Source organism: Psittacula echo (genome assembly GCF_963264785.1).
Source record: "Psittacula echo genome assembly, chromosome: 14".
Classification (NCBI taxonomy): domain Eukaryota; kingdom Metazoa; phylum Chordata; class Aves; order Psittaciformes; family Psittacidae; genus Psittacula; species Psittacula echo.
The window spans coordinates 12624118-12646944 of NC_137750.1; the positions used below are offsets into that span (position 1 = coordinate 12624118).

Below are 22827 nucleotides of genomic sequence, written 5' to 3' on the forward strand. Positions count from 1 at the left end.
AGGGGGGCGAGCAGGGCGGCCGGGAGCCGCGGGAGGGAAACTCCTCCGCTCTCTCTAGGCACCATCGCTCCGGAATCCCGCTACCGTCCCCCGCGGCCGGCATGTCGGGGTAGCGGGGATCGGGGGATCGCGGGGAAAGAGCCGAGCCGGACGGAAGCAGCCGTCGGGCAGCGGGGTCCGCTGGGGCTGGCGGGAAGAGGATCCCGGGGCTGCAGCACGGCTCTGTGCGGGACAAGTGCTGCCCTTTAACCCCTTTCTCGCTTTAACGGGAAAAGCTGCAAACCGACGCGGAGCGGCGAGAGGCGGCGCGCAGCCCCCGTGCCCGCTCTATTCCCGGGGGCAAACCGCCTCTCCACCGAGATCAGACTGCTAAAATAACCTGCAGGGGCTCGCCAGGCCCCTTACTCCCGTGTCATGCCCACGACTCCGGATCTCCCACAGCTAAACTTCCACGGCATCCGGTTGCCGTTCCCATGGTAGAGTCCCGGCCCAGAATCGCCGGCAGCGCCCTCGGAGCGGGCCGCTGCCCAGGAGGCTCCGAGCTCCGCAGAGGACTGCGGCTCTGCCCGCACCCCTCCAGGCCCAGCCCCATCTGGCCTGACAAAGGGGAGGCCAGCAGCAACCAGGTGTGATCGGGCCCGATCCTCTCTCTCTCGGCTTCCCCGCAGGTAGGCAGGGAGCTCCTCCCGACTCTGCCCCCGTCCCCATCTCCCTCGGAAGGGAGAAGGAGGGCCTTTCCCCCGCTCCTCGGGGCGGCTCGGGATTCCCGCGGCGGCGCTGGCGCCCATCGTCGCTGTATCGGGCCAGACTCCGTCCCGCTCCCATTCTCCCCACCCCCCCTCCGCCCTCCCCGAGGCCTGTGCGTGTCTCTGGCTGAGCCGCCAGTGGATGTCGTTGTTCTGTTCCTTGAGCGCGATGTCACTCCTTTAGCATGACCTCAAACGCGGCGGGGGCTGGGACCGCCAGTCATCCTCCGTGCGAGGGCCGGGGCGGGCGCGGGCGGGACCCAGCCCCGCCGCCCGCCGCACTTTTGTGGTGCCGCCGCCGCCGCGGGCTCCCCTTTCTCGGCGGGGCTGGCCGCGGGGCGGGCGATGCTCCGAGCTCTCTGAGCCGCCGCACCGCGTCCGTCGTCCGTCCCTCCGTCCGTCCCCGCGGAGGCCGCGCAGGATGCCGCGGAGGGGCGCGGAGGCGGCGCTGGCCCTGCTGCTGGCGGCGGCGTGGCTGGCGCAGCCCCTGCGCGGCGGCTACCACGGCGGGAGCATGTTCGCCGTGCAGACGGGCCAGCCCGACCCCTGCTACGACGAGCACGGGCTGCCCCGCCGGTGCATCCCCGACTTCGTCAACTCGGCTTTTGGGAAGGAGGTGAAGGTGTCGAGCACCTGCGGGAAGCCGCCGTCGCGGTACTGTGTGGTGACAGAGAAGGGCGAGGAGCAGGTCCGCTCCTGCCACCTCTGCAACGCCTCCGACCCCAAGCGCGCCCACCCGCCCTCCTTTCTCACCGACCTCAACAACCCGCACAACCTGACCTGCTGGCAGTCCGACAGCTACGTCCAGTACCCCCACAACGTCACCCTCACCCTCTCCCTGGGCAAGAAATTCGAGGTGACCTACGTCAGCTTGCAGTTCTGCTCACCGCGCCCCGAGTCCATGGCCATCCACAAGTCCATGGACTACGGCAAGACCTGGGTGCCCTTCCAGTTCTACTCCACGCAGTGCCGCAAGATGTACAACAAGCCGAGCCGCGCCGCCATCACGAAGCAGAACGAGCAGGAGGCGGTCTGCACCGACTCGCACACCGACGTGCGTCCCCTCTCCGGCGGCCTCATCGCCTTCAGCACCCTGGACGGCCGCCCCACGGCCCACGACTTCGACAACTCGCCAGTGCTGCAGGACTGGGTGACGGCCACCGACATCAGGGTGACCTTCAGCCGCCTCCACACCTTCGGCGACGAGAGCGAGGATGACTCCGAGCTGGCCCGCGACTCCTACTTCTACGCCGTCTCCGACTTGCAGGTCGGCGGGCGATGCAAGTGCAACGGCCACGCATCGCGCTGTGTCCGTGACCGCGACGACAGCTTGGTGTGCGACTGCAAGCACAACACGGCCGGCCCCGAGTGCGACCGCTGCAAGCCCTTCCACTACGACCGGCCCTGGCAGCGAGCGACGGCCCGGGAAGCCAACGAGTGTGTGGGTGAGTCCAACTCCGCGGGCGCGAACAAGGCGGTAGACTCGGGACAGGGATGGGGAGAGGGCGCCGAGGTCCCCGCAAGGGCAGGGAGAGAGAGGGGAGAAGGAAGGACCCGACAAGGGACGGTGAGCGAAGGGCATGAGGACATCCAGGGACCCGGCAAGGGACCTTCAGGGAACTGGGAGCGGGCAGGAAAAGGCGAGGAAAATGCATGGAGGCATCCAGGACACGTCAGGGATGGTGAGGAAAAGGCATGGGGACATGCAGGACCCGTCAGATACCGGGAAAGAAAGGCACGGGGACATCCAAGGACACGGCAGCAACAGGATGGTAAAGGCATGGAGACATCCAGGGACACGGCGAGCAGTGCCGGGACATCCAGAGACGGGGAGCAGGACACGGACACGCAGGGGCATGAAAGGTAGGACAGAGCGAAGACACTGAGGTACTCGGGAGCTTAGGGCAAAGGAGGGAACAGCGAGGGACGCTGAAGCACGAAGTAGGGGACATGAATGTGCTCGGAAGCGCAGCGGACGGGACACAGGGGCGCTCGGCAGCGTAGGGCAGGGGACACCGAGATATCCGGGACTGCACCAGTGATAACACCGAAGGACTCCGAGCTGCAGAGCTGGGGTCACGAGGAACTGAAAACCATCGGGCAGGGGACGGCGAGGCACTGGAATCTGGGGCAAGGGATACCGAGAGTCTCCGAGGCGTAGGACGGGGGACACGGGAGGCACCCGGGAACGCAGGACGGGAACATCGGGGGACTCTGCAGCGCAGAGCAGGGGACAGCGAAAGACTCGGAAGCGCAGGGCAGAGGACACCAAGGAGCTCAGGAGAGAGGAGAAGGGACACTCAGGAGCCCGGGAAAACACCGCTTGTGTTTTGGGAAGCATTGGATAGGGTCTCCCTCCCGTCCCGGGCAGCTCCCGGCCGGGGGTCCTGCGGCGCACAGAGCGGGGTCCGGTCTATGATCCAGGGGCACTCCGACAACCGTCTTACAGGGGACACAGGCTCAGAGCCCGCCGCTAAGCCCCTAGCTCGCCCGAAGGGTTCCGTGCTCGGACGGGACGGGGACGGGCTCGGGCTCCGGTCTTCCCCGGCAGGGAAAGGGGGCCGGCTTCGGCAACTCTCCCATCGCTGCATCCTCAGGGCGTGCGGGCGGCCCCGGGGACCTGAAAGAGCCCCAGAAACAATTGAGAACAGGGGAACAGCCCGTTCGCTCCTTCTCAGGAGAGAACCTAGCGTCGTCCTGACTGTGGGCGAGCCGCATCCTTAGGGCTGTACCCGAAGGGAGACGGGGGTCCCTCGCTTCTGCCCGGGTGGCCAAGGGTGATCAGTTTGGGGTGCTCCTCCCCTCGAGTCCCCGCACAACCCGCCGAAGGCTTCTCTCCGGTCTTCCAACTCCCGCTCCCCAGCGGGCCTCGCCTCGCCGCGGTTTAGGGGGCCGGTGAGAGGCCCCGGGACCAGCCGTGTGCCGGTGGCCGTGGGTGATCCAGAACTGAGCCGCGGAGAACGGCCCCGGCACCCGCCGCTGCCACCTTGTTTACACGGAAAACACGTCCCCGTCTTCCAAAATATTTGCAGCTCCTGCGATAGGAAAAAAAAACTCCATCGAGAGGCTCGCGCTGAGCTTTTCTTTTTATTTTTTTTGCCTTTGCTTTTTCTTTGTCTTTTCTTTGTTTTGGTTTTTGGTTTGTTTTCTCCTTTCCCCAAATCACAATCAGATGTGTCCCTTGCAAAGGGAGCAATGTCTTCGCCGGCGCCTTCAGCAGCGCGGCACGGCCAAGCCTGGGTTATTTGGCGGGTGAGGGGGACCCGATCCCCCACAGGGAGAGATGCGGGATCCCGGTCCAGAGCCTCCGCTCCCGGCTGGGCTGCGGCTCCTTTAGGGGCCCCAGGGCGAAGTCGTTTCTCGGTGAGTGCCTCTCGGGTGGGTCGATAGTGCCGAGCCGCGATTTATCCCCATGTTGGCTTTTCCTCCACTCCGGCAGGGTCCTGCTGCCGGGATGGGGCTGCACGTCTGGCCCGACGCTGCCTCTTCCTCATCAGCAGGTCGGGGAGCAGGAGGGGCTCAGCTCCCCCACGGCTCGGTCCATCACTCAGTGTGTGCAGAGTTCCCGCTATCGCCGATGTCGCATACATTTAGTAGGATCCCGGGGTGCTCCTGCATCCTTGATCCACTCTACAGGGTTCTGAAGTACCCCTCAGAATGTTCAGCTCTTAGACTGGCGCCGCGCACTTACCGTCCTTCTCTCCCTTCCAATTGACTTCCAATAAAAAGGGAACAAGTTCCCAGTTTCCAGTAAAATGTGTCACTTTTGTGCCAGGCTTCGCAGCTCAGACCATGCACAGTCCTGGCTGCGGCAGACTTTGCAAACCAAAATCACTCCTTGTTTTTTTTTTTCCCCTTTCCCGCTGACTTTGCTGGGAAGTGAATGTTTTGCAAAGATGAAGCTACCGTAAAATAATTTTCCCCACTCCATTTCCCAGGGCCGTACCTGTCAGTCTGCAAAACCAACCACAGCCAAACAACTGCGTGGCCCTGTCAAGGCCACGCTGCCTAGAATAATCTCCCTAGATAAAGATCACAATAACCCTATTCAGCTCCCATCCACTTGCTCACGACAATCGGCCCACCCCGGTTTCTCTCTGAAATTCAGAGACAAGGTCGGGCTTTGCAGTCACCCGAGGGCTCAGGACATGGCCTCCGGTGGGCAGAGGCAGGGGATGAGCCGTGGGTAGGGGAGAATGTTGCCGGCCGCATGTTGGAGGGATCTTCAGCCTCTTGAGCGGGAAGCCAGAGGATCACAGAATCATAGAATGGTTTGGGTGGAAGGGACCTTCAAGGCTCGTCGAGTCCAACTCCTCTGCGATGAGCAGGGACATCTTCAACTAGATGTAGAAGGCCAGAACAGCTGTGGTCAGGGGGGCGGTGAATTATCCAAATGAGCTGAATTTGCCCCAAGAAGTGTCCTGAGAACCGATTGATTATTTTAGGTTGTTTTGTTGCTTTTTTTTTTCACTGAATTTGCACTTCTTTTTTTTTTTTTTTTTTTTTTTTTTTTTTTGGAATATTGGTCTTTGGGTTTTTTCAGGCAGGGAGAAAAATGACAGAATGTGTCTGCTTTGCTTAAAAATTTGGGTGTTTTCTTTGGTAAGCCCCTTCCCACTGCCAAACCCGAATCTTTGTTCCTATTCATGCTTATTTGGGGCTGGGAAAGGAACGCGCTGGGGTTTCTGACAAAAAGTCAAAATTTCCCACGGGAACGTTTTTCGCCAGCCAGATCTAATTTTTCTTTATCACTTCTTGCTGCCTGCAAGAACCCGGGCACCACACATGGAGGGAATAGGGCTGGCCCAAGGCGATGTTCTCCAGGGACCTGCTCCTGCAGGAGCCCGGCCAGCAGAGCTCTGCACAGATTCACATTCCCATCAACTTTACCTGGCAAATAACTCATCCACGTAGAGCTTGGCCTTACAGTCCGGCTTTGGCCGGGCGCCTGGGAGCTAACATGCTCCAGGGAGGACACAGCTTGGAGACAAACTTGGAGGTCTGTTCTCCATCCTTCCTCTCCCCAGTGTGGGCTGGCTTCATTTGCTCAGTGCTGGTCCAACCCAAGCCCTGTGTCTCCAACCCAGTTTGTCCTGATGAAGTTTCCAGCTCCCCTGTGAGAGGAGATTGCAGCTGGAAAAGGCTTGAGCTAAGATGCTGTCAGAGCTCAACTGCTGGTGAGCTGGTGTGGACACATGAAAACGCAGGCAGGGCTTTGGCCAGCTTTAGAGACATCAATAAAATCGATCGACACTGTTCCACAGTTCTCCATGAACCCTGGTGTTGTTTAGAATGCCGATTTTGAATACTCCCTTTGGCTTGCACAAAATGCCTTTGCATTTGCCTTAGCTGGAGGAAGCACTGTGAGACAAATCCAGGCTGCAGCCCACTGAGGCACGTTGGGAACAACCTCCAGACTCCGTTCCCAGTGCCAGCAGCTCTGGGGCTCCACAGCCCTTTCCCCCATGGGGCCGGGAGATGCACTCAGTGCCTGCATGTGTGCCTGATGCCAACTGCATCTGCAGGTGCCAGGTTCCGCTTGGATGTTGGCCCCTGTGTGATGCCCAGAGAGTGTTCAATGATCACAAGTGCAACTGCAGTGAGAGAAAGGAAACACTGTGTGTTCACATATGGGATTTGGCAGAAGCCACGCATGAAGCCTGGTGTTAGGCTCTGCTCCGCAGTGTGTGCTGCAGTTGGATTCCCAGGCTGGGATGTGTCTCATGTCAGAGCAACTTGTAAGCAAGTTTCTCCTTCAGCTAAAAGGAAACTTATCTCAGACAAGGAGGGGACCAGGAAGTGCTGAAGAACAGTGTGCCAAACACTTCCAATGAAAGACTTCCTTCCAGACAAACCTGGGACTTTCTAATCTCAGTGGTGGCCCAGGGTATTTGAAGGGCAGAGCTTACAAAAACAGCTTGTGGGCTCCTTTCCATCCTCATCATAACCAGGGAGACCAAATCCTTCCCCAGCTGCCAGCTCTTCTCATTCTGGTCCTGCAGAGGGACGTAAGGACTGTAGGATTTCATCTCAGGGGCTTCCTGGTGTCAGACAGAGACTTAGGTGGCTTTGTAAATCCACCTGTGCGGGGTGTATGAGTGTCCCCTGTGCTTACCTTCTTCCAGAGGGAGGTGGAAGGATGCAGGTGTTGTAAAGCAGCAACAGTTCTTATCTGAGCAAAGAGGCTCTGAGTACGATTTTCAAGGTGTCCCTGCAGGATTTCCAGTTTGCCAGTGAAGGATCCCCAGGGTGTAGCATCTTCTGCCTGTGGGATGAACGCTGCTGCCTGGGCTGGGCAGCACAGCATGACTCTGTCTCTAGATTGAGCCAGCCAGCTGCTAGGTGGATTTTGGAAGTGCTGTGTGGTGATACTGCTCATTACCTTCTGATGACATTAGGGATACTCATAATTTCTGATCTCCAGGTTTGCCTTGTGCCTCAGTTTCCCCATTTATTGAGAGTGAAGGGGAGCTGTGCAGAATGCTTTGGATTTGGGGTAAGGAAGATGTGGAGGAGTATCATAACATCCTTGTGTTGAGGGAAACACTGCAACAGGGGCAGCTTCACCAGCGGCATGGCACCAGCCAGCACCCTGTGCAGGGGGACTTCTCATGGCACCATGTGCCATCCACGGAGCTGCAGGTCCTCTGCTCCCCAGTGCAGCGCCTGGTGGTTGTTCTGCATGGGGAATTGCATGAGCTGTGGGTAATGCTCTGTTGCCGAGCAGATGGGTGCTGTAGCCATAGAAATATGGGCCCATAAGCTGCTGAGACTCCCATTGTAGCCTCCTAAGGGGGCCTTGCATGGGCAGAGCTTTCTCACAGGCTTTTATTCTCAGGAAGCTTAAAGTTAAACTGATTTCCAACAGAAAGGTTTTTACACCAACAAACAAACAAACAAAAAAGCGCAGTTAAGGCTAAAACAAAACCAGGCTTGGCACTCTGGGTTGGACACTTGCCTTCCCTTGAGCTTGTCCACGGCTAATCTCTGCCCTCCTCTTTCTGGGCCAAAGCATGTCATCCTTATTCAGCCTATGCTGTCCTCCTTCGGCAAACTCCCTGTGACCGCCCAGGGGGACGTGCTGCCGCTCCCAGAAGAGAGTGAGAACCATGTGAGGACTCTTGAATCAATGCTGCCTGCAGGGATCCTGCTTGTAAAACACCCAGGATTCTGGTTTTGAAGTGGGGGCAGCTGGGATGCATGAGCCTGTCTCAATATTCTTAATGTATCTCCCTTTCATCCTTGGGGATGGGGCATGGACTTTCTGAAGGTCACTGACTTCTTTGGCCTCAGGTCTCTCCTGTATCCCTTTTGAGAAGCTCTGCTTTTAGGTGCAGTTCCTTTGGAGGCTTCTGTGCTTATTAGGAGCTACTGCATGCGAGGGTTGGGCTGTGCAAGCAGGCTCTTCCTGGGGACCTTCTGGAGGATTTTGGGGTGCTGTGATGAGTTTGTTTCCCAGCCTGGGTCAGGATGACTGGAACTAAGCCATTACCCTTCATAGCACTGCAGAGGTTGTACATCATTTCACCCCGTGCTGCTAACAGCAGAAACAAACCCAAACCAGTCTCAGAACCCACTGAGAACATCCAGCCTTTCCTAGAAAGCACCAACAGAGCTGCCTGCATGCAGGACACACCAGCCCTCACCATGGCAGTGTGCTTCACAGTCCCCAGACTCATCCCCACCCTTTTCAATACTTAAACAAGTACTTAAAGATGGGGAGAGACTTTCTAGCCTGTGTGATAGGAAGAGGGATGATGGGTTTAAAGTGAAAGAGGGAGATTCAGGCTGGACGTGAGGAAGGAATTCTTTACAATAAGGGTACTTGTTCAAGGCCAGGCTGGATGTGGTTCTGGGGAACCTGGTCCACTTGAAGGTGTCCCTCCTTATGGCAGGGGGTTGGTCTGGATGAGCTGTGAAGGTCCCTTCCAACCCAAACCATTCTGTGATTTTGTGATTTATTTGCAGCGTGTTCCTGATTGCACCGAGCAGATTGCCCAGTTTTCCAGGCAGCAGCAGGGGAGGTTGGGGTTTTGCTGCCAGGATCAGTCCGTGCAGGCAGCTTAGAGCTGGGGAAAAGGTTCTGCGGTGGCAGAGCCCAGCAGTCACATCTGCTCAGTCCCCAGGGTGTCTCCGGAGCGGTGGCTGCTGCTTGGCCTTTGCTGCTGCAATCAGCAGGGGACATTTCCTTTGCATAACCCCAGCTCCCATCCTGAGCATCCCTGCCAGATCCCTGCTGCTTCCCGCAAGGCAGAGTGGCAGAGCCGGGGAGCCTGGCACCAGTGTGGGGCTCAGCCTTGGCTCTGCAGCCCAGCGGCGCGGGGACACATCTCTGCAGCCCAGCGGGAATCAAAGCACAGTTCCTAAAGGAACAGGCCAGATCCTCGCTCAGTGGGCACAAACCCGGCTCAGTCCAGTGGCAGCATCTCCTTCAAAAGCCGCTCTCCAAAAAGTCCCTTGGCCAGGACTGGGCTGCCTGGATGCAGTGACAGGCAGGCTTTTAGAAAGATATCTGTGTAATAGCTTTCATTTATGGGGATTAGGATGCCCTGGGGACTGATAAGGAGAGAAGGAAGCTTTTCCTGCTCTGAGCCGGTGCAGCCGCGGAGGCTGTTGGGGGTCTCGGCTGCTCCTGCTCCATCCCAGGCAGAAGCAGCCCGTGTTCGCAGCCTTGATCCGCGGCACGAAGGGGCTGAGCCACACGCCGATGGCATTTGTGTTAGGCTCAGCTGAAGGCAGGGGATTAACTGGTGCGGAGGAGAAAATCCTGCCTTTTTTTTGGGTAGATACTAAAGAAACAGATTCTGCCCCAGGAGATCACGGGCCCCCACGCTGGCAGGGAGGCAGGGGCAGGAGCACACAGCTCAGCTGCGAGCCTGGTTTAGGGATTCATTTTGAACAGCACTAGTTTTAGTTGAGACTGGAGTTTAAAAACTGATGACACAGAGAGACTGCTTCATCCTGGAGCTCCGTGGGGATGGTGCGAGGTTGTTTCGTGGCTAGTCTGTTCTTTCTGACCTGCTTTGGGGAGCTGCTGGGATGGGGAATGCTTTCTGGTGATGGAGAGCTAGACACAGATCCAGCAATGGTGCATGATGGAGTGGGAAGAGCACTCCCCAGTTTCTCAGGGAACTAAGGAGTGGGGGGATTTCCTTCCCCTCTGTTCCAGGTGGGAAGTAATAAAGGAGATGCAGGAGGATGCTGCTGGGTCAGTAGTCCCCACTTCACACGCCTGCTCTCCAGGCTGTGTGCCATGTCCATGCTGGGTTTGCGAGATCCCAGCAGTTCTGTTCCCGATCACCACCCTTACACAGGCCTACATACTCCAGGTCCACAGGTTTGGATGGGGAGATGGATAGCAGCCCATGCCATCTTCCCCAGTGTATTTCAGAGCCCAGCCACCACACAGATCCCTATGAGGCTGCGCTCTGTGGCTTGATGTGGATCATTGTGATCTGTGCTTCCTTTTAAACTGAGTATGACTATTTTGATGGCAGCTCCATGGGGCAAATTAATGTCCCTTAATGTCAGTCATCTGGCCGCTTAGGTACCAGTCTTAGGCAGTCAGACCACAGTGGAAGGAAAGAGCAAGGACAGTGCGTCTGATCAGAAACGGGGATTTGTGTGCACCCTCTGGGGATTGCCCAGTGCCCAGTGCAGTGCTTTGGTTTGCTCTCACAGCCCCAGAAGTACTTCCCTTCAGGTTGTAGCTGGGTATTTCTGTTTGTTCAGGGGATGCTCTGGGAAGAACTGAGACACACATGAAGGAAGGTGAGGAGGGGTGAGGGAGAGACAGTGGGCAGGCCAGACCTGAACCTCTCTGCTCTCGGTCTCCTCTTCATGGCAGCTCTTCCCTACACCCTTCTCCTCATGCAAGGAGACTCCGACTCTTCCTGAACCACTGGCGCTCCAGCATGTAGTAATGCACAGAATCCACCAGGAGGTGGGAATGGGGCGGAAAGGATGGGAAAGGTCAGGTTGGCATCCCCAAAACTGAGCCCAGCCTTTAAAGCTTGCGTGAAGAGCCCAAGCAGAGAGGAGGCTGCAGCACAAAGCCTGCTCCATCTGAACAGAATAATAGAATTGTAGAATGATTTTTGTTGGAAGGGACCTTAAAGCTCCTCCAGCTCCAACCCCTGCCACAGGCAGGGACACCTTCCACTGGAGCAGCTTGCTCCAAGCCCCTGTGTCCAACCTGGCCTTGAACACTGCCAGGGATGGGGCAGCCACAGCTTCTCTGGGCACCCTGTGCCAGCGCCTCAGCACCCTCACAGGGAAGAGCTTCTGCCTAAGAGCTCATCTCAGTCTCCCCTCTGGCAGGTTAAAGCCATTCCCCTTGGCCTGTTCCTACAGGCTCTTGTGAAAAAAAAAAGAAGAAGCCTGTGCCAGAAGCAAATTCAGTCCTGGGGGCTGTGACTTAGGTGTCAGGACACTGTAAATGGAACAGGGAAGAAGGAAGGTAAATGGCTGGTAGGACTGCAGGTAGAAAAAGGTATGGTTCCGAAAATCTGCCATTGTGGTACAGGAGATGAGCGGAGGAGGTGACAGTCTTCAAGATGCCAAAGCTGGCTGTTCCCTACTAGTGCTGGCGAGAGGCTGTTGTTTTCCAGCCTCATCTGATAGGAGGTGCAGAACGAGCCAGGCAGCCGCCGTGCGCCTTGCCTTCCTCTGGCGTTGCAGGCTGTCCCAAGCCAGGCTGTTTACTCCATTGTCTGCCCGCCCTTTTGCAACAGGGAGTCAGTTCTGGTTAATGTTGGAGATCGTAACGTGATTACCGAAAGTCTCATGAAATTAAATCACTTTGCTTCAAAGCGGCTGAGGAGGGGGAGAGTGCCTCTGGCAGCAGGGATGGCCGAGCGGATATTGAAAGCAGACTGGTAGCCAGTATTGCACTGCACACAATTGAGCTCTGACAGTGTGAAGGCAAATACAAACAGCAGCTTGTGTTTGCACACAAAGGCTCTGTGCACCAGTATCCCCAGCCCTGTACTTTACACCCTTGGCTCTTGGGCAAAAAGTCCTGGGAGGGTAGGAGGGAGGGAAACTCCACTGAATATTTAGAAATGAATTGAACTGTGCAAACATGCCATTGGGAAGTTCTCAGTGTAATGCTTCGGATCAGCTGCCCACCAGGGCTGGAACACAACTGCTGGACTTGAAAGGGCAACTTTCACACTGAAGCAAAACTGGACAAAAGAAGATAAATGAAACGGGCTCCCGGCGGGGTTTGGTTTGTTTGTTTTTGTAACTCAGCTAATATTCCTGCATTGTTCAGCCCTGTGGCCCATGTCTGTCTCTCACATGCTGCTCGTAAATTGGGGCTGAGCAGGCAGCACAGGCAGCAGGCAGTGTGGGGCAGGGACACGCTGAGCTCCTACGGCTCAGGGCCCTGGGGACCATGAGGTTGCCCTCTGCGGCCGTTGTGGGACAGGGAATCAGAGGCTTTGCAATCTACAGGGTTGCCATTACATGGAGCTGTGCCAGGAATGTCTGAACCTGAGCGGTGATGCACAGCCCTGTTAATTCCCAGGTGAACCAGGATTTAGCCCCTGGCAGTGCTGAGCACTGTGCATTGTCTTGCCTAGCAGAGGGAGGATCGAGAGGACCTGTGGACTAACGCAGCTTTGCTCATTCTGCAGCTGAGCGTGAGTTCATTCTGCAGCTGAGCGTGACACGTCCTAATGATTTCCATGGAGCTGGCAGCAAATCCGCTGAGATATGCCCAAGTGCTCCCAGACAAACTGTGGTACCAGTGCTGATGTGTCAACCACCTCCACTCTGTGGTCCAGCAGCAGAGCAAGGAGCAGTGCTCATCCTCCCCGCACCCTGTGCATGCCCAGGGATGTGCCTCTGTTTCGCTCATAGCCTGCCTGGGTTGAGGAGGATGCTGCTGTTGGGAGATCACAGAACTGTCAGGATTGGAAGGGACATCTAGTCCAACACCCTGCCAAGGCAGGGCCATCTAGAGTGGGTTACACAAGAACGTGTGCAGGTGAATTTGGAATGTCTCCATGAGTAGATCGTGTGTGCAGCATCAGGGCATTGCAGGGGCACAAAACAGCCCCAGTGGACACAGCCAGGTTAATACAGGCACTCAATCTTAAGGCAAAAAGACCACCAAATGAAAGCCTCTTGAAAATACACTTTTGCCCAGGATTTTAGGCAAAAAAAAGCAGGTCTAATACACATTTAATGTTGCAGTATTTCTTTAGTTAGCACTGAGTAGGCAAAAGCTTAATAATCAGCTGCATAATAATTTTGATTAACTCAAACAGCAAAAATGGCAATGCCTTTACAACATTAAATCGTGTTTAACATGCTCCAGAGGATTCCCCTTTCACAAGCCTCTGCAAACCCACCAAAGGTTCACCCAAATCTGGCAAAGTGGCTCCTCGGATATGCAGCCCCAGAGGAGCTGTTTGTGAGTCTCCACAAAGTTCCCCCCAATCAAAAACAAAACCAAACAAACCCAACAAAACCCCAGACGTCTCATGACGTGCTTGGGGCGACCAAAGAAATCCCCCGATTTGGGTGACCAATGAATGTCCCCAGCGATGAAAAGCGAACAATTTGTCGGCAGCCCATGCACTTGAAAACGAATGATCCAAATTATTCAGCAAGTCTCCCTGGATAGTGAATCCATTGAAAGGGGATCGAGACAGAGTCATAAATTATTCATTACCCAAAAGAGAATGAAATGCATATAATCATCATCATAATAATAATAACAGTCGTAAGACTAATAATAGCAACAAGAATTCAACCAGCTCTGCCCAACTAGGGCAGCATGAAGACTCACAGACTTTATTCTCCCGTTATTGCAGCACCCCTTTAGAGCAGCTGTGATACATAAAGGAATGTAAAGTGGGTCGACATTTGCAATAAATGCCTTTATTGCCAATAATTTGTCTCTCTTGCCTTGAGAAGGGGTGATGTAGTGTTTGTACTCTGGTCCTTGGCAGTGAGAAAGTCCATGAATTCACACACATCACTGTTAATTGCTGGCTATAATGAATTTCTCAGGGTCCTGGACTACTTTAAGGAGTTTGTGGAAGTGGTTGCAGCAGAGGCATGTACTGTACCACTGTCCCTGGAAAATTTATAGGTGTCCATGAACTGAAAGAACAGTGGAAAGTGCTGGCCTGACACATATCCCTGGGATTAGACTCTTCCTGACTTGAATGGGACCTTGATTGCAGAGTCACCCGGGACCCATTGAGACAGTAAGAGAGCTAAGGAGAGGCCACAACACTTGTCACACAGCCCACGAGTTTCCTGTTGTCACTGGCACGCATGGTTTTGGCTGAGAAAACCCCACTGCAGATACGCCGTGTGCCTGAATTTGGTGCGTTGCAGCTCCCCATCATTTGCTGCCCTTGGGACCCGAGGTTTCATTTGGGCATCTTTCATTTGGGACCCTCTTCCTCCAACCTCCCTGAAGGGATTTGCTCCAAGGGGAGAATGCTGCTGGGCAGTGCCTGGGTGATATGGACCATCCAGATACATTGATATGCTCGCACCGTGTTGCAAAGCGCCCGACTACAACTTTGGCATGTAAATGAATTCCCGTTTGCAGCAAAGGGGCTCAGCCGTGGCACTCGGCCATCTCCCAACGGTTTCCCACAGGTTGCCCCATGTTTGCAAGCGGGGGTTAGAAGGGCTGTAGGGTCCCATCACCACCATTTGATTTCCTCAGTGTTTTCTCCTGCTGCACTCAGCAAGGAGAGGGAAGGTGTTCTGCTTCATGCATGCAAGAAATACTGGCACTTCTAAGGCTGGGAAGCATCAGGATGGGCCAGGAAGGAGTAAGGCTCTTAACTCATGGCACCATCGACTTCGGGTGCTACGGAACATGCTCAGCATCCGCATGGTTTAGGTTGAATAGGCCAATGCTGCAGCAAAATGGGGCAGGTTTGGCAGGACAGAGCTAGCCCATGGAGACCGTTGAGCCTAAATCCATAGTCATAGAGCTGGATTTTCATGTTCTGGCTGAATTAATGTGCAATCCAGGCTCAGCCCTGCTCAGGTGAGGGAAGGTGTGAGAGGATGGGTTGATGGGGGAGAGGCAGAGGAGGGTCAGGGCTGGCTGGGGCATGGTTGGGTGCCTGTGACCTGATCCTGGTGCCAGTCGTGTGGTGGTTCCTGTCCCCACGGCCATGGCAGGAAAACCAAGCCCATAGATCCTCTGCTGACGAGCAGCTGTAACGCAAGAAGGAGAAGAAAGAGTTCCTGCTGGCATTTTTGTTGGAAGTCGACTGTGGATTAAATGGAGCACGGTTTTCATTACCAGCTCAATTTTCGTACAATAAATCACAAACTAGAAAACACACTTCTGGCCTAGATTCTGCCCTCAGTTATGAGTGGCAGTAACTAGAGGCAAAATCCAGCTTCAGCATTGCAGCCCATATGTTCACCTTTTGGAATTAAATTCTTCTGGTAATTTCTGTGTAATTATATGGCATTGAAGGCTGATTATATGCTTCCTCTCATGGGCAATTAATATTGCTGATCTAGTGCCAAGGGTGCACTTTGCACTGCACAAACTCATGAAAAGGGACAAGCTCAGGCTCCAGTGCCTGCTGCAAGGTGACAATCTGGACCCTGTTACCCTCAGTGAGGGGATGCTGGACACCTACCCCCCAGAGTCCTCGGGGGAGATGGGGCCACCAGCTATAATTTAGCACAGACCAAGCACTGGCTGTTCAGGCGCAGAAAGAACATGGAGTGTTTGTGCAGGGTCCAGCTGCTGCTGGGAGGTCAGCTCTGCTGAGGAAAACCTGTAATTGAGAGAGATGCTGTCCAAGGACGCAGCCCCGCGGGTGAGCAGAGCAGCTCCTCTCCCCGCAGCAACAATCTGATTTATATCTCATAAGACAGTTTTATTTATCTGAATTACCAATGCCTTTTCCCTGCCAGAGAACTGGCAGAGCTGTGCAGGCTCCCTGGGGCTCCGGCCGCAGCCCTTCTCCTGCTTGAGACAGAGGGAGTAGAGAGTCGTAAAAGGAACTTCTCGCATTGGGTTATGGTGCCTATAAAATTAGCCCTGCTAGAAGCTGGCTGCCCACTTAAAGAAGCAATTTAAATGGATAACAAAGTCATCCCCCCCCCCTCTTCCCCCCCAGCTTCTTTAAAAAAGCTGAGTTCAACGATAGGGAAAGGAGAACAGCAATGGATTTGCTTGAGTCAGGCTTCTGTGTCAGACTGTTGCTGCGGAGTTTGGGTTTGTTTGCTGCTTTCTGCGTGTGAATGGCTTCAGTTCCAATGAGGTGGAGAGAGAGCAAGTGGGAGAAGGAGAACTCATTTCTCATCTCACCACTGGTTTCTGTTGAGCTCTGGAGGAAGCCCTGCTCCCCCTCAGTGCAATTGGTTCTCCCTGCCTGGGTTTGTGCAGGAGGTCGGGCTTGGCTGCACGTGGGCTTTGTGCGCACTGAAGAGCTTGTTCTGCCAGGTGCAACGACATAACCCGGAACAGGAGAGTGTGGAAGCGGGCAGGGAAGCTGCAGCCCCCGGGAGTTTGGGGGATGCAAGGTCACCCTTGCAACCCCTCCTCTGCAGAGGGAAGGCTCCCCAGAGGCATCCCGCAGCATTCTGCAGGGGGTGGTGCACAGGCCACGCAGCCACCAGCTCTCCCACAGCTCCGGCTGCTTTCTCAGGGTCCTGAAATGGGAGAAGCAGCAATTTCATTTCTCTTGCCGGTGCCTGGGGCCAGCTCTGCATCCCAGGCTTCAGGGAGACAAAACGCGCTTTGGTAGTGGTGCCCTTTCTTTATGCCAGGCAGAAAGGGGGAATTGATAGGAAAGTGTAGAAAAATAGGGGATTTTTTCTGCATCTCCCATGTATGCAGCGAAGAGCAGTTCTGCCAATCAGATTCACATCCTCAGGGGAGTGCAGCCTCATCGTGTGCACGTTCCCACCTCTGTGCAAAGTATTTTGTATGTCGCTCCATCATGTCTGTGCTTGGGAGCTTAAAATAAGCTCCATCCCAGGCTGAGATCCCAGGGAGCAAAACACTCCCCAAACCAGAAGTCATCATTAGGTTTCAGAGTGAACGCTCCCTTGCAAAGCTGAGAGCAGCTTGTCCCTGTTAGTACCACTTGTTCACTGTGACAGCACCATCTGTTCTCAGACAGCTTTCACCCACTTCCCCAAACCTCATCCCCAAGGCTCACGGGCTCGCATTTTCCCTTACTCCTCTCTCTCATGGCAGCAGAGAAAAGGCAGGGAAAGCAGGGGCTGAAACCCACAGAGGGCAAACAGAAAAATGACCAAGCCATCCCATAAGAGAGAAAAAAGCTGGTTTCACCCCACACCAGGACTGTGCAGACGGCTGCAAAGGCTTTGCATGGGTCTGAGTGCTCTCAGGGGGGATGAAAACGCAGTCTGAGGTCTGTCCATGCCGTGGGGATTGCTGCTGGGGAAGCAGCCACAGGCACTGAGCATCTCCCCAGGCTCCCAGCCCCTGAGACAGCCTCCTCAGAGTTTAATTTTTGGGAAGCTTTAACATCCCAGCTTAGTAAATGCTGAAAGAAAGGTCAGCTAATCCTTCACAGCGTCTGAATGGATTCAGGCCCGGGAGATTACTAATCAGGGGCGCAGGAGGCCGGGAGAGCCGCATGGATACAGGGACCCTTCCCATAGTCAGGCCTGGCTTTCTAAAGAAAGGGACCTTTTCTTTCAGTTCTCGTTACCCGTTAGGAGGGGACAGAGGGGAGACAGACATGGCAGAAGCACCCAACTCCCCTCCTCCAGCCGCAGACCTGCAGGCCAGCAGGGCTTGGTGATGGGGCACCCCTAAAGAGAGCTGAGCAAGGGTTCCCAGCCATGGGATGGGCAGCCAGGGTGTCCTGCAGACACTGAGTAGCATCTGTGTCCCAAGCATCCCCACTGGATACTCTACTCTTGGTCTCAGCTCAAGCATTTGTGAAGAAACCTCCCAAACCAGGGTCCTCATGCCCTTCCTGGCTGCTTTGGTGGCTTTTACCTATGTCTCTGGAGGCACCAAAGTTCCAGTGCTGCCTTTGCCAGGGCACCAGGCACCCAAAAGCTCCAAACATCCACAGGGTGATGCTAACTGAGCCTGTGGATTTAAGGCAATGCGGACATTTCTGTGTCCTCATCATTCACCACCATGCTTCAGGTCCCTTTTGTAGGCCACACAGGGAACCCAAGGGACTGTGCTGTGTCCAAGCCCAGCTGAACTGGGTGAGGTGGGTGCCCCTGCACCCATGTCCACAGGTGGCTGGTCCCTGGACCATGACGGGAGCTGCGGGCTGTGCAGGCAGCCCCATGCAGGGCTGCACTCACACTGCTTTGTGATCCCCTGGGTGATGACATGACAGGACCACTGAGGACTTGCTTTTCTCCTGCAAATCAGCTGTCCTTCTCATTGCTGGAAGAGCAGAGCCCATTGAATGCAGGCAAGCAGCAGCCCCCCGTGATGTGGATGCACTGCGGATGAGCCATGGTAACCTGGCTACAAGTGTGACAACACAGACACCCAGACCCCGAGCCTCCCTACCAGGCTCCTGTGTCTCCCCAGATGGGGTATTCAGGCCACAGGGTTTTTTCTCTATTGGCCTGTTCTGCATGGGAGGATTTACTTTCTTTCTCTTTTAGTAACTGCAGAATCAAGCATTTGCAGCTCGAAACTTCCATCACCACAATGGCAAGCTGGTGATTCAGCCAGGAGCCCTTGCCCAGCGTTGGGCCTTCGTCTTTAAAGTCCAGGGACCAGCTAGGAGAAAATGGAGAGGGTGCATTTTTCAGGCAGTTTGTGATGACTCCAGCAAGGTGGGCTGTTCTATCACCATGAGCAGAGCACCCAATACCATCACATCATGCAGATCTGCCAGGTCCTGTCCCAGTCCTCTGTCTGTGATACAGATCCCTCAGGTGTGATACTTGTCAAAAGCTATGGAGACAGCCTGAAGAGTCCAGAAGCATCCCTGAGAACCTGCTGGGAAAAGTGCTTGCAGGCAGAAGGCAGAGGCTCAAGCAGAGGGAGAAATGTGAGGGGCAACCATGAGCAGTAGGGTTAAAAACAGCCCCATGTGTCTTTTGCGAAGGTGTTTTGCACTTAAATTGTGGGGACCTTTCCAACTGTAGCTGTGATTTAGTGGCAGTGCCTGTCCTGGGGAAACTGAAGCGGGGGGAAGGGACAAAAACTGATCAATGAGGGCAGCAGTGGCAACCAGAGATTCTCTTAGTCCTACTCTCTTCCCCAGTCCTGCACTGGTGTTACTCCACTTATTGGAGTTTGATAGAAGAGGAGAGCAGGCTCATCCTCACTGTGCTGGGGATCCGTAAATTGAAGCTTGAGGTGCACAGCACTTCAAGGGAGTCACATTTAGCTCAGCCTAATCTCAGACTGAGCTGGTTTTCAGGTATAGCTGAAAATTTCTGCCTGCATCTTGCTGTCCCTTAACAGCTATAACATTAACTACAGGCAGCAATGGGAAGTACATAGTGAGTTCTCTATCCCAAGACAAAGGCAGGAGATAAGGATGGGATTGAAAGGGGAAGAGGAGAAGAGGACATCACTGTCTTTGGCATGATCCAGGTCCAAGGTGAGCATCCCCTCCTGTCCAAGCCCTGTTCCTGCTCTGAGCTCATCTCAGCCTCCCCATTAATCCCCTACGCAGCTACCGCGTCCTCCGCAGACGTTGCCCCCAGCTATTCAACTGCTCTCCGGATCATTAAACATATTGAGCAACACCAGTCCTGTGACTGGTTAATTAGTAAAGAGTTGACTAATTAGTTAATCGTGTTTACCGAGGGCTTTGAAAGTGCTCACTGTTATTATTTTTAATTATGACTGCGCCCCGGGCCCTGTTCACCTCCCTGCGTGCCAAGTCTCACAGGGTTCACACTTTGTCTCTGCTACCCAACGCTGGTTTTAAGGTGGGAATTTGCCTCTTTTTCTCTGGTTACCAGGTTTCCTTAACAGCCCCTTGTGCGGGATTTTAGAAAAGCCCCTCACAAAGTCTTCCTATACCCTGGCACACTTAACTCACTCTTTCACAGCCATCTTATCCACTATGGTGGCAGGATTTGCCCTTGTGAAGCCACAAACAGCAGTGCCTTTGTGCACACCTCATTCCTCATCCTTTCCTGACTTCAGTCAAACATCAGCCAACATTCAGACTTGCTCTCCCATCCCAGCCTGGGAGGCTCCAATCCACAGGGCCATGGGCACTTCCAATTTGGAAGCCTCTCATCCTATGTGAGAGAAGCCAAAGTTTCCCAACAAAAGGAAAGCAAGGTTCTTCCCACATCTGACTTCAAGCTGAACACGGGGAGAGGACAATTCTGGTGGAGGGCAGGAAGAGAAAGTCTATTGCAAAGATTTCATCTACTGAGAAGAAAGTGAATGGGGTTTGTTAGTGAGGGGAGGGTCCTGGCAGCTCTGGAAAATCAGCAAGTCTGATCATCTTGGGACTTTCTTCATCTGTAAGAATGTCATCAGCTTGTTAAACAATGTCATAAAGAGCCCCAGTCACCTCCTATCACTGTGCAATCTGGAGAGGAGTCTTCTAGCACCAGCTGCAGAAATAAGATCCACCTCCACATAGTACTGAGATAGAAGAAAACCTGCCACTTGAGCAGACAATAAGCTATAAAAGTCACACAGCACTGCCACAGGAGCAGGCTTTGGGAATACTTGCCCCCATTAGTTGATTAGGGGTAAGGTGGCCAGCCAGAGTACATTGAATGGACATTACTCCAGGACATGGCTGCTTGGTACTGCTGCATTCACCCAGATCCCTGCAGGTTCTCCTGCAGGTTACATCACCAGGTTACATGGCTTATGCTCTTCTAGAAAGCTCATAGGGATGTGCTGTCAGGGCTTACCATCTCCAGGTAAGCCCTTGGAAACACTTCAGTGACTATAGCTGTCCTTGACCTGTGCCTACGGAGATGTTGATGCACAATCATCTGGACATGTTGGTTGGGCAGTGGGAAGATATTTCCCCTTGCACTCTGAATTTTCTTCTTGGAAATTCTTCTTCCCTCGTGGCCGCTAATGAAGAACAGAGCAATTAGGTGCCTAAAATCAGCATCAGTTAAAATGCCAGCAATAAGCGGGGATGAACCCCAGCCTCAGGCTCTGTAACTGGCCCTTAGACTGGCCATACTGGTCAGTACCTGTTTCCAACCTGAGCAGTATCAGAGTCCCTTGGAGGTGTTTGAGTATGGGGCAACCACGTGGCAATAGCTGGCTAGTGTATTTACTGTAATTAAGGTGTTTCTGAACCAAAGATGGCATCCTTGTAATTAGTTTTAGTAGCATATTAGTAGTAATAGTAGTTTAACGGCTTCTTTTGCTTCTATGGATCACACACCTGTGACATGATTCCAAGTTTTTTATATGAATTAACTAGTATGGGTTCAGGGCTTAAAAGTGATTGGGACCATTTGAAGTCCAAACACTTGATCCTCAGTTGTGTTCCACTTTTTCTACCCCTTCTTAAATGTCAGAGGCTGTAAGGTCCCCTAGACTGTATTTATGCTAGGGCCCCAACATGTTACATCCCTTAAGAGCAGCTGCCTATAGGGCTGTGCATCAGGGACCGGATTAGGGGCTGTATGGGGTGCGTGCAGGAAGGGCAGAATCACTGGAACTCGGTTTGGTGCCTGACCTTCTCTGCACTGTCCTCCTCTCACAAACCATGTGTCTGTTCCACAAAGCTCTTCTTGCAGTCAGTGAGCACCAGGAAGCCTTCCCCATCCTCTCCACTGCCTCTGTGCTGGGATGGGGAAAACTCCTTTCCTCTGGAGTCCTCTTAAGGCAAGGCAGGACTCCGGCCCCGCTCCTCAGCCGGGATGGTTGATGGGGTGCCTGGACTGGCACATCCAGTCGTTTCCTCTGGGTGCCAGAGACATCCCTCTGGCCCAGCCCAGCGTTGCCTCAACGTTTCCATCCAGGAAGAGAGCCTGCTAAATCTCTTTCTCTTAGGAAAGAGAGAGAAGCCAAGGAAGTCTGGAGGGGAGGGGAGACAAACACATCTGCACCTGGGAGATGTCATGTTTGGTTTTTCAACTCAAAATGGGCAGTGACAGCAGCTCCGTGGGGGTGTAAGTAGGGGGAGCAGCACAGATTTATAGCTGTGGGTCATGCTCAAGCTGAGCCAAGTATTCTGCCTAGCATCAGTTTTATGAACAAGATGAAGTGCAGAACCTCAAGTGCAGGCGCCCTGTTAGAGAAGAAACACTGGGAGAGCAGGAACAGGGAGTGCACTGTGAGAGGCCATCCTGCCCCTCTCCCTGCCTTGGGTCTCTCCTTCCAAGGATGGATTTGGGCAGGTTGGGGACTGCAGTGATCAAGCATGACCAGGCCTCAGCAGGTCGTGGGTTTGGTGCCACAAGCCTGCAGGAGTCATGTGCTGTGAGCCATGAGCACAGCAGCAGGGGCTGAAGCAAACAGGAGTCAAGAACCCCCTTGTTTCAAAACAAAATGAAATCCGCAGCAATTCTCATCCCTGCAGGAGGGAATAACACTGGACAGAGAACTGAAACCTCTTAGAGAGCTCCAAATTCAACACCCTGTTGGGCATAAAATTACCAATCCAAGGAGATGCGGTGGAGATTGGCACAACACCACAGAGCATAAGGACCCAAGTGATGCCAGGGTTTCCCTTTCTGGCCAGATACTCAGACTGAATCTCTGTAAATTCAGAACCTCATATGAAAGATTAAGCAAAATATCTGGAGGCTCCCAGTTCTCACTGAGATAAATGTGGTACAGACCTTTCCATAGATGTGGGCGAGATTGTCACTTCATCACAGCCTGGTACTGAAAGCTTAGTTTCAGCTGGGCTTTGACACGTAATTGATGAATGATGCAATGGTGTATTGCGACTGCAATGCCCCCAGATTGTCTTTGGCAACGCCTTTTGATGTACTTCTTCAAAGGAGTGAGGAAAATCGTGCCCTTTCCCGTATGAAGCAGTGACCGGTAAATATGAGAAAAGTACGTCTGGTTTTAAGGCTGGTTCTCCTTCATCCTAAGTCTTTAAACTGAGGCAGGTGATGTGTTTTGACTGATACTGATTTTTGCTGTGACTCCATTAGACCTTGTGGT

At 54.0% G+C, this 22827-nt stretch overlaps 1 protein-coding gene across 1 annotated transcript in view; it reads left to right on the forward strand.

The window, feature by feature from the left end:
* Nucleotides 1-1167: 1167 nt before the first annotated feature.
* Nucleotides 1168-22827, forward strand: part of NTN1 (netrin 1) — a gene marked incomplete at both ends in the record, with an annotated part of 96995 nt that continues 75335 nt past the window's right edge. The window contains one exon of the mRNA XM_080629523.1: nucleotides 1168-2191. Within this exon, the coding sequence (XP_080485649.1) occupies nucleotides 1168-2191 (1024 nt within the window). The remainder of the gene's footprint in view (nucleotides 2192-22827) is intronic.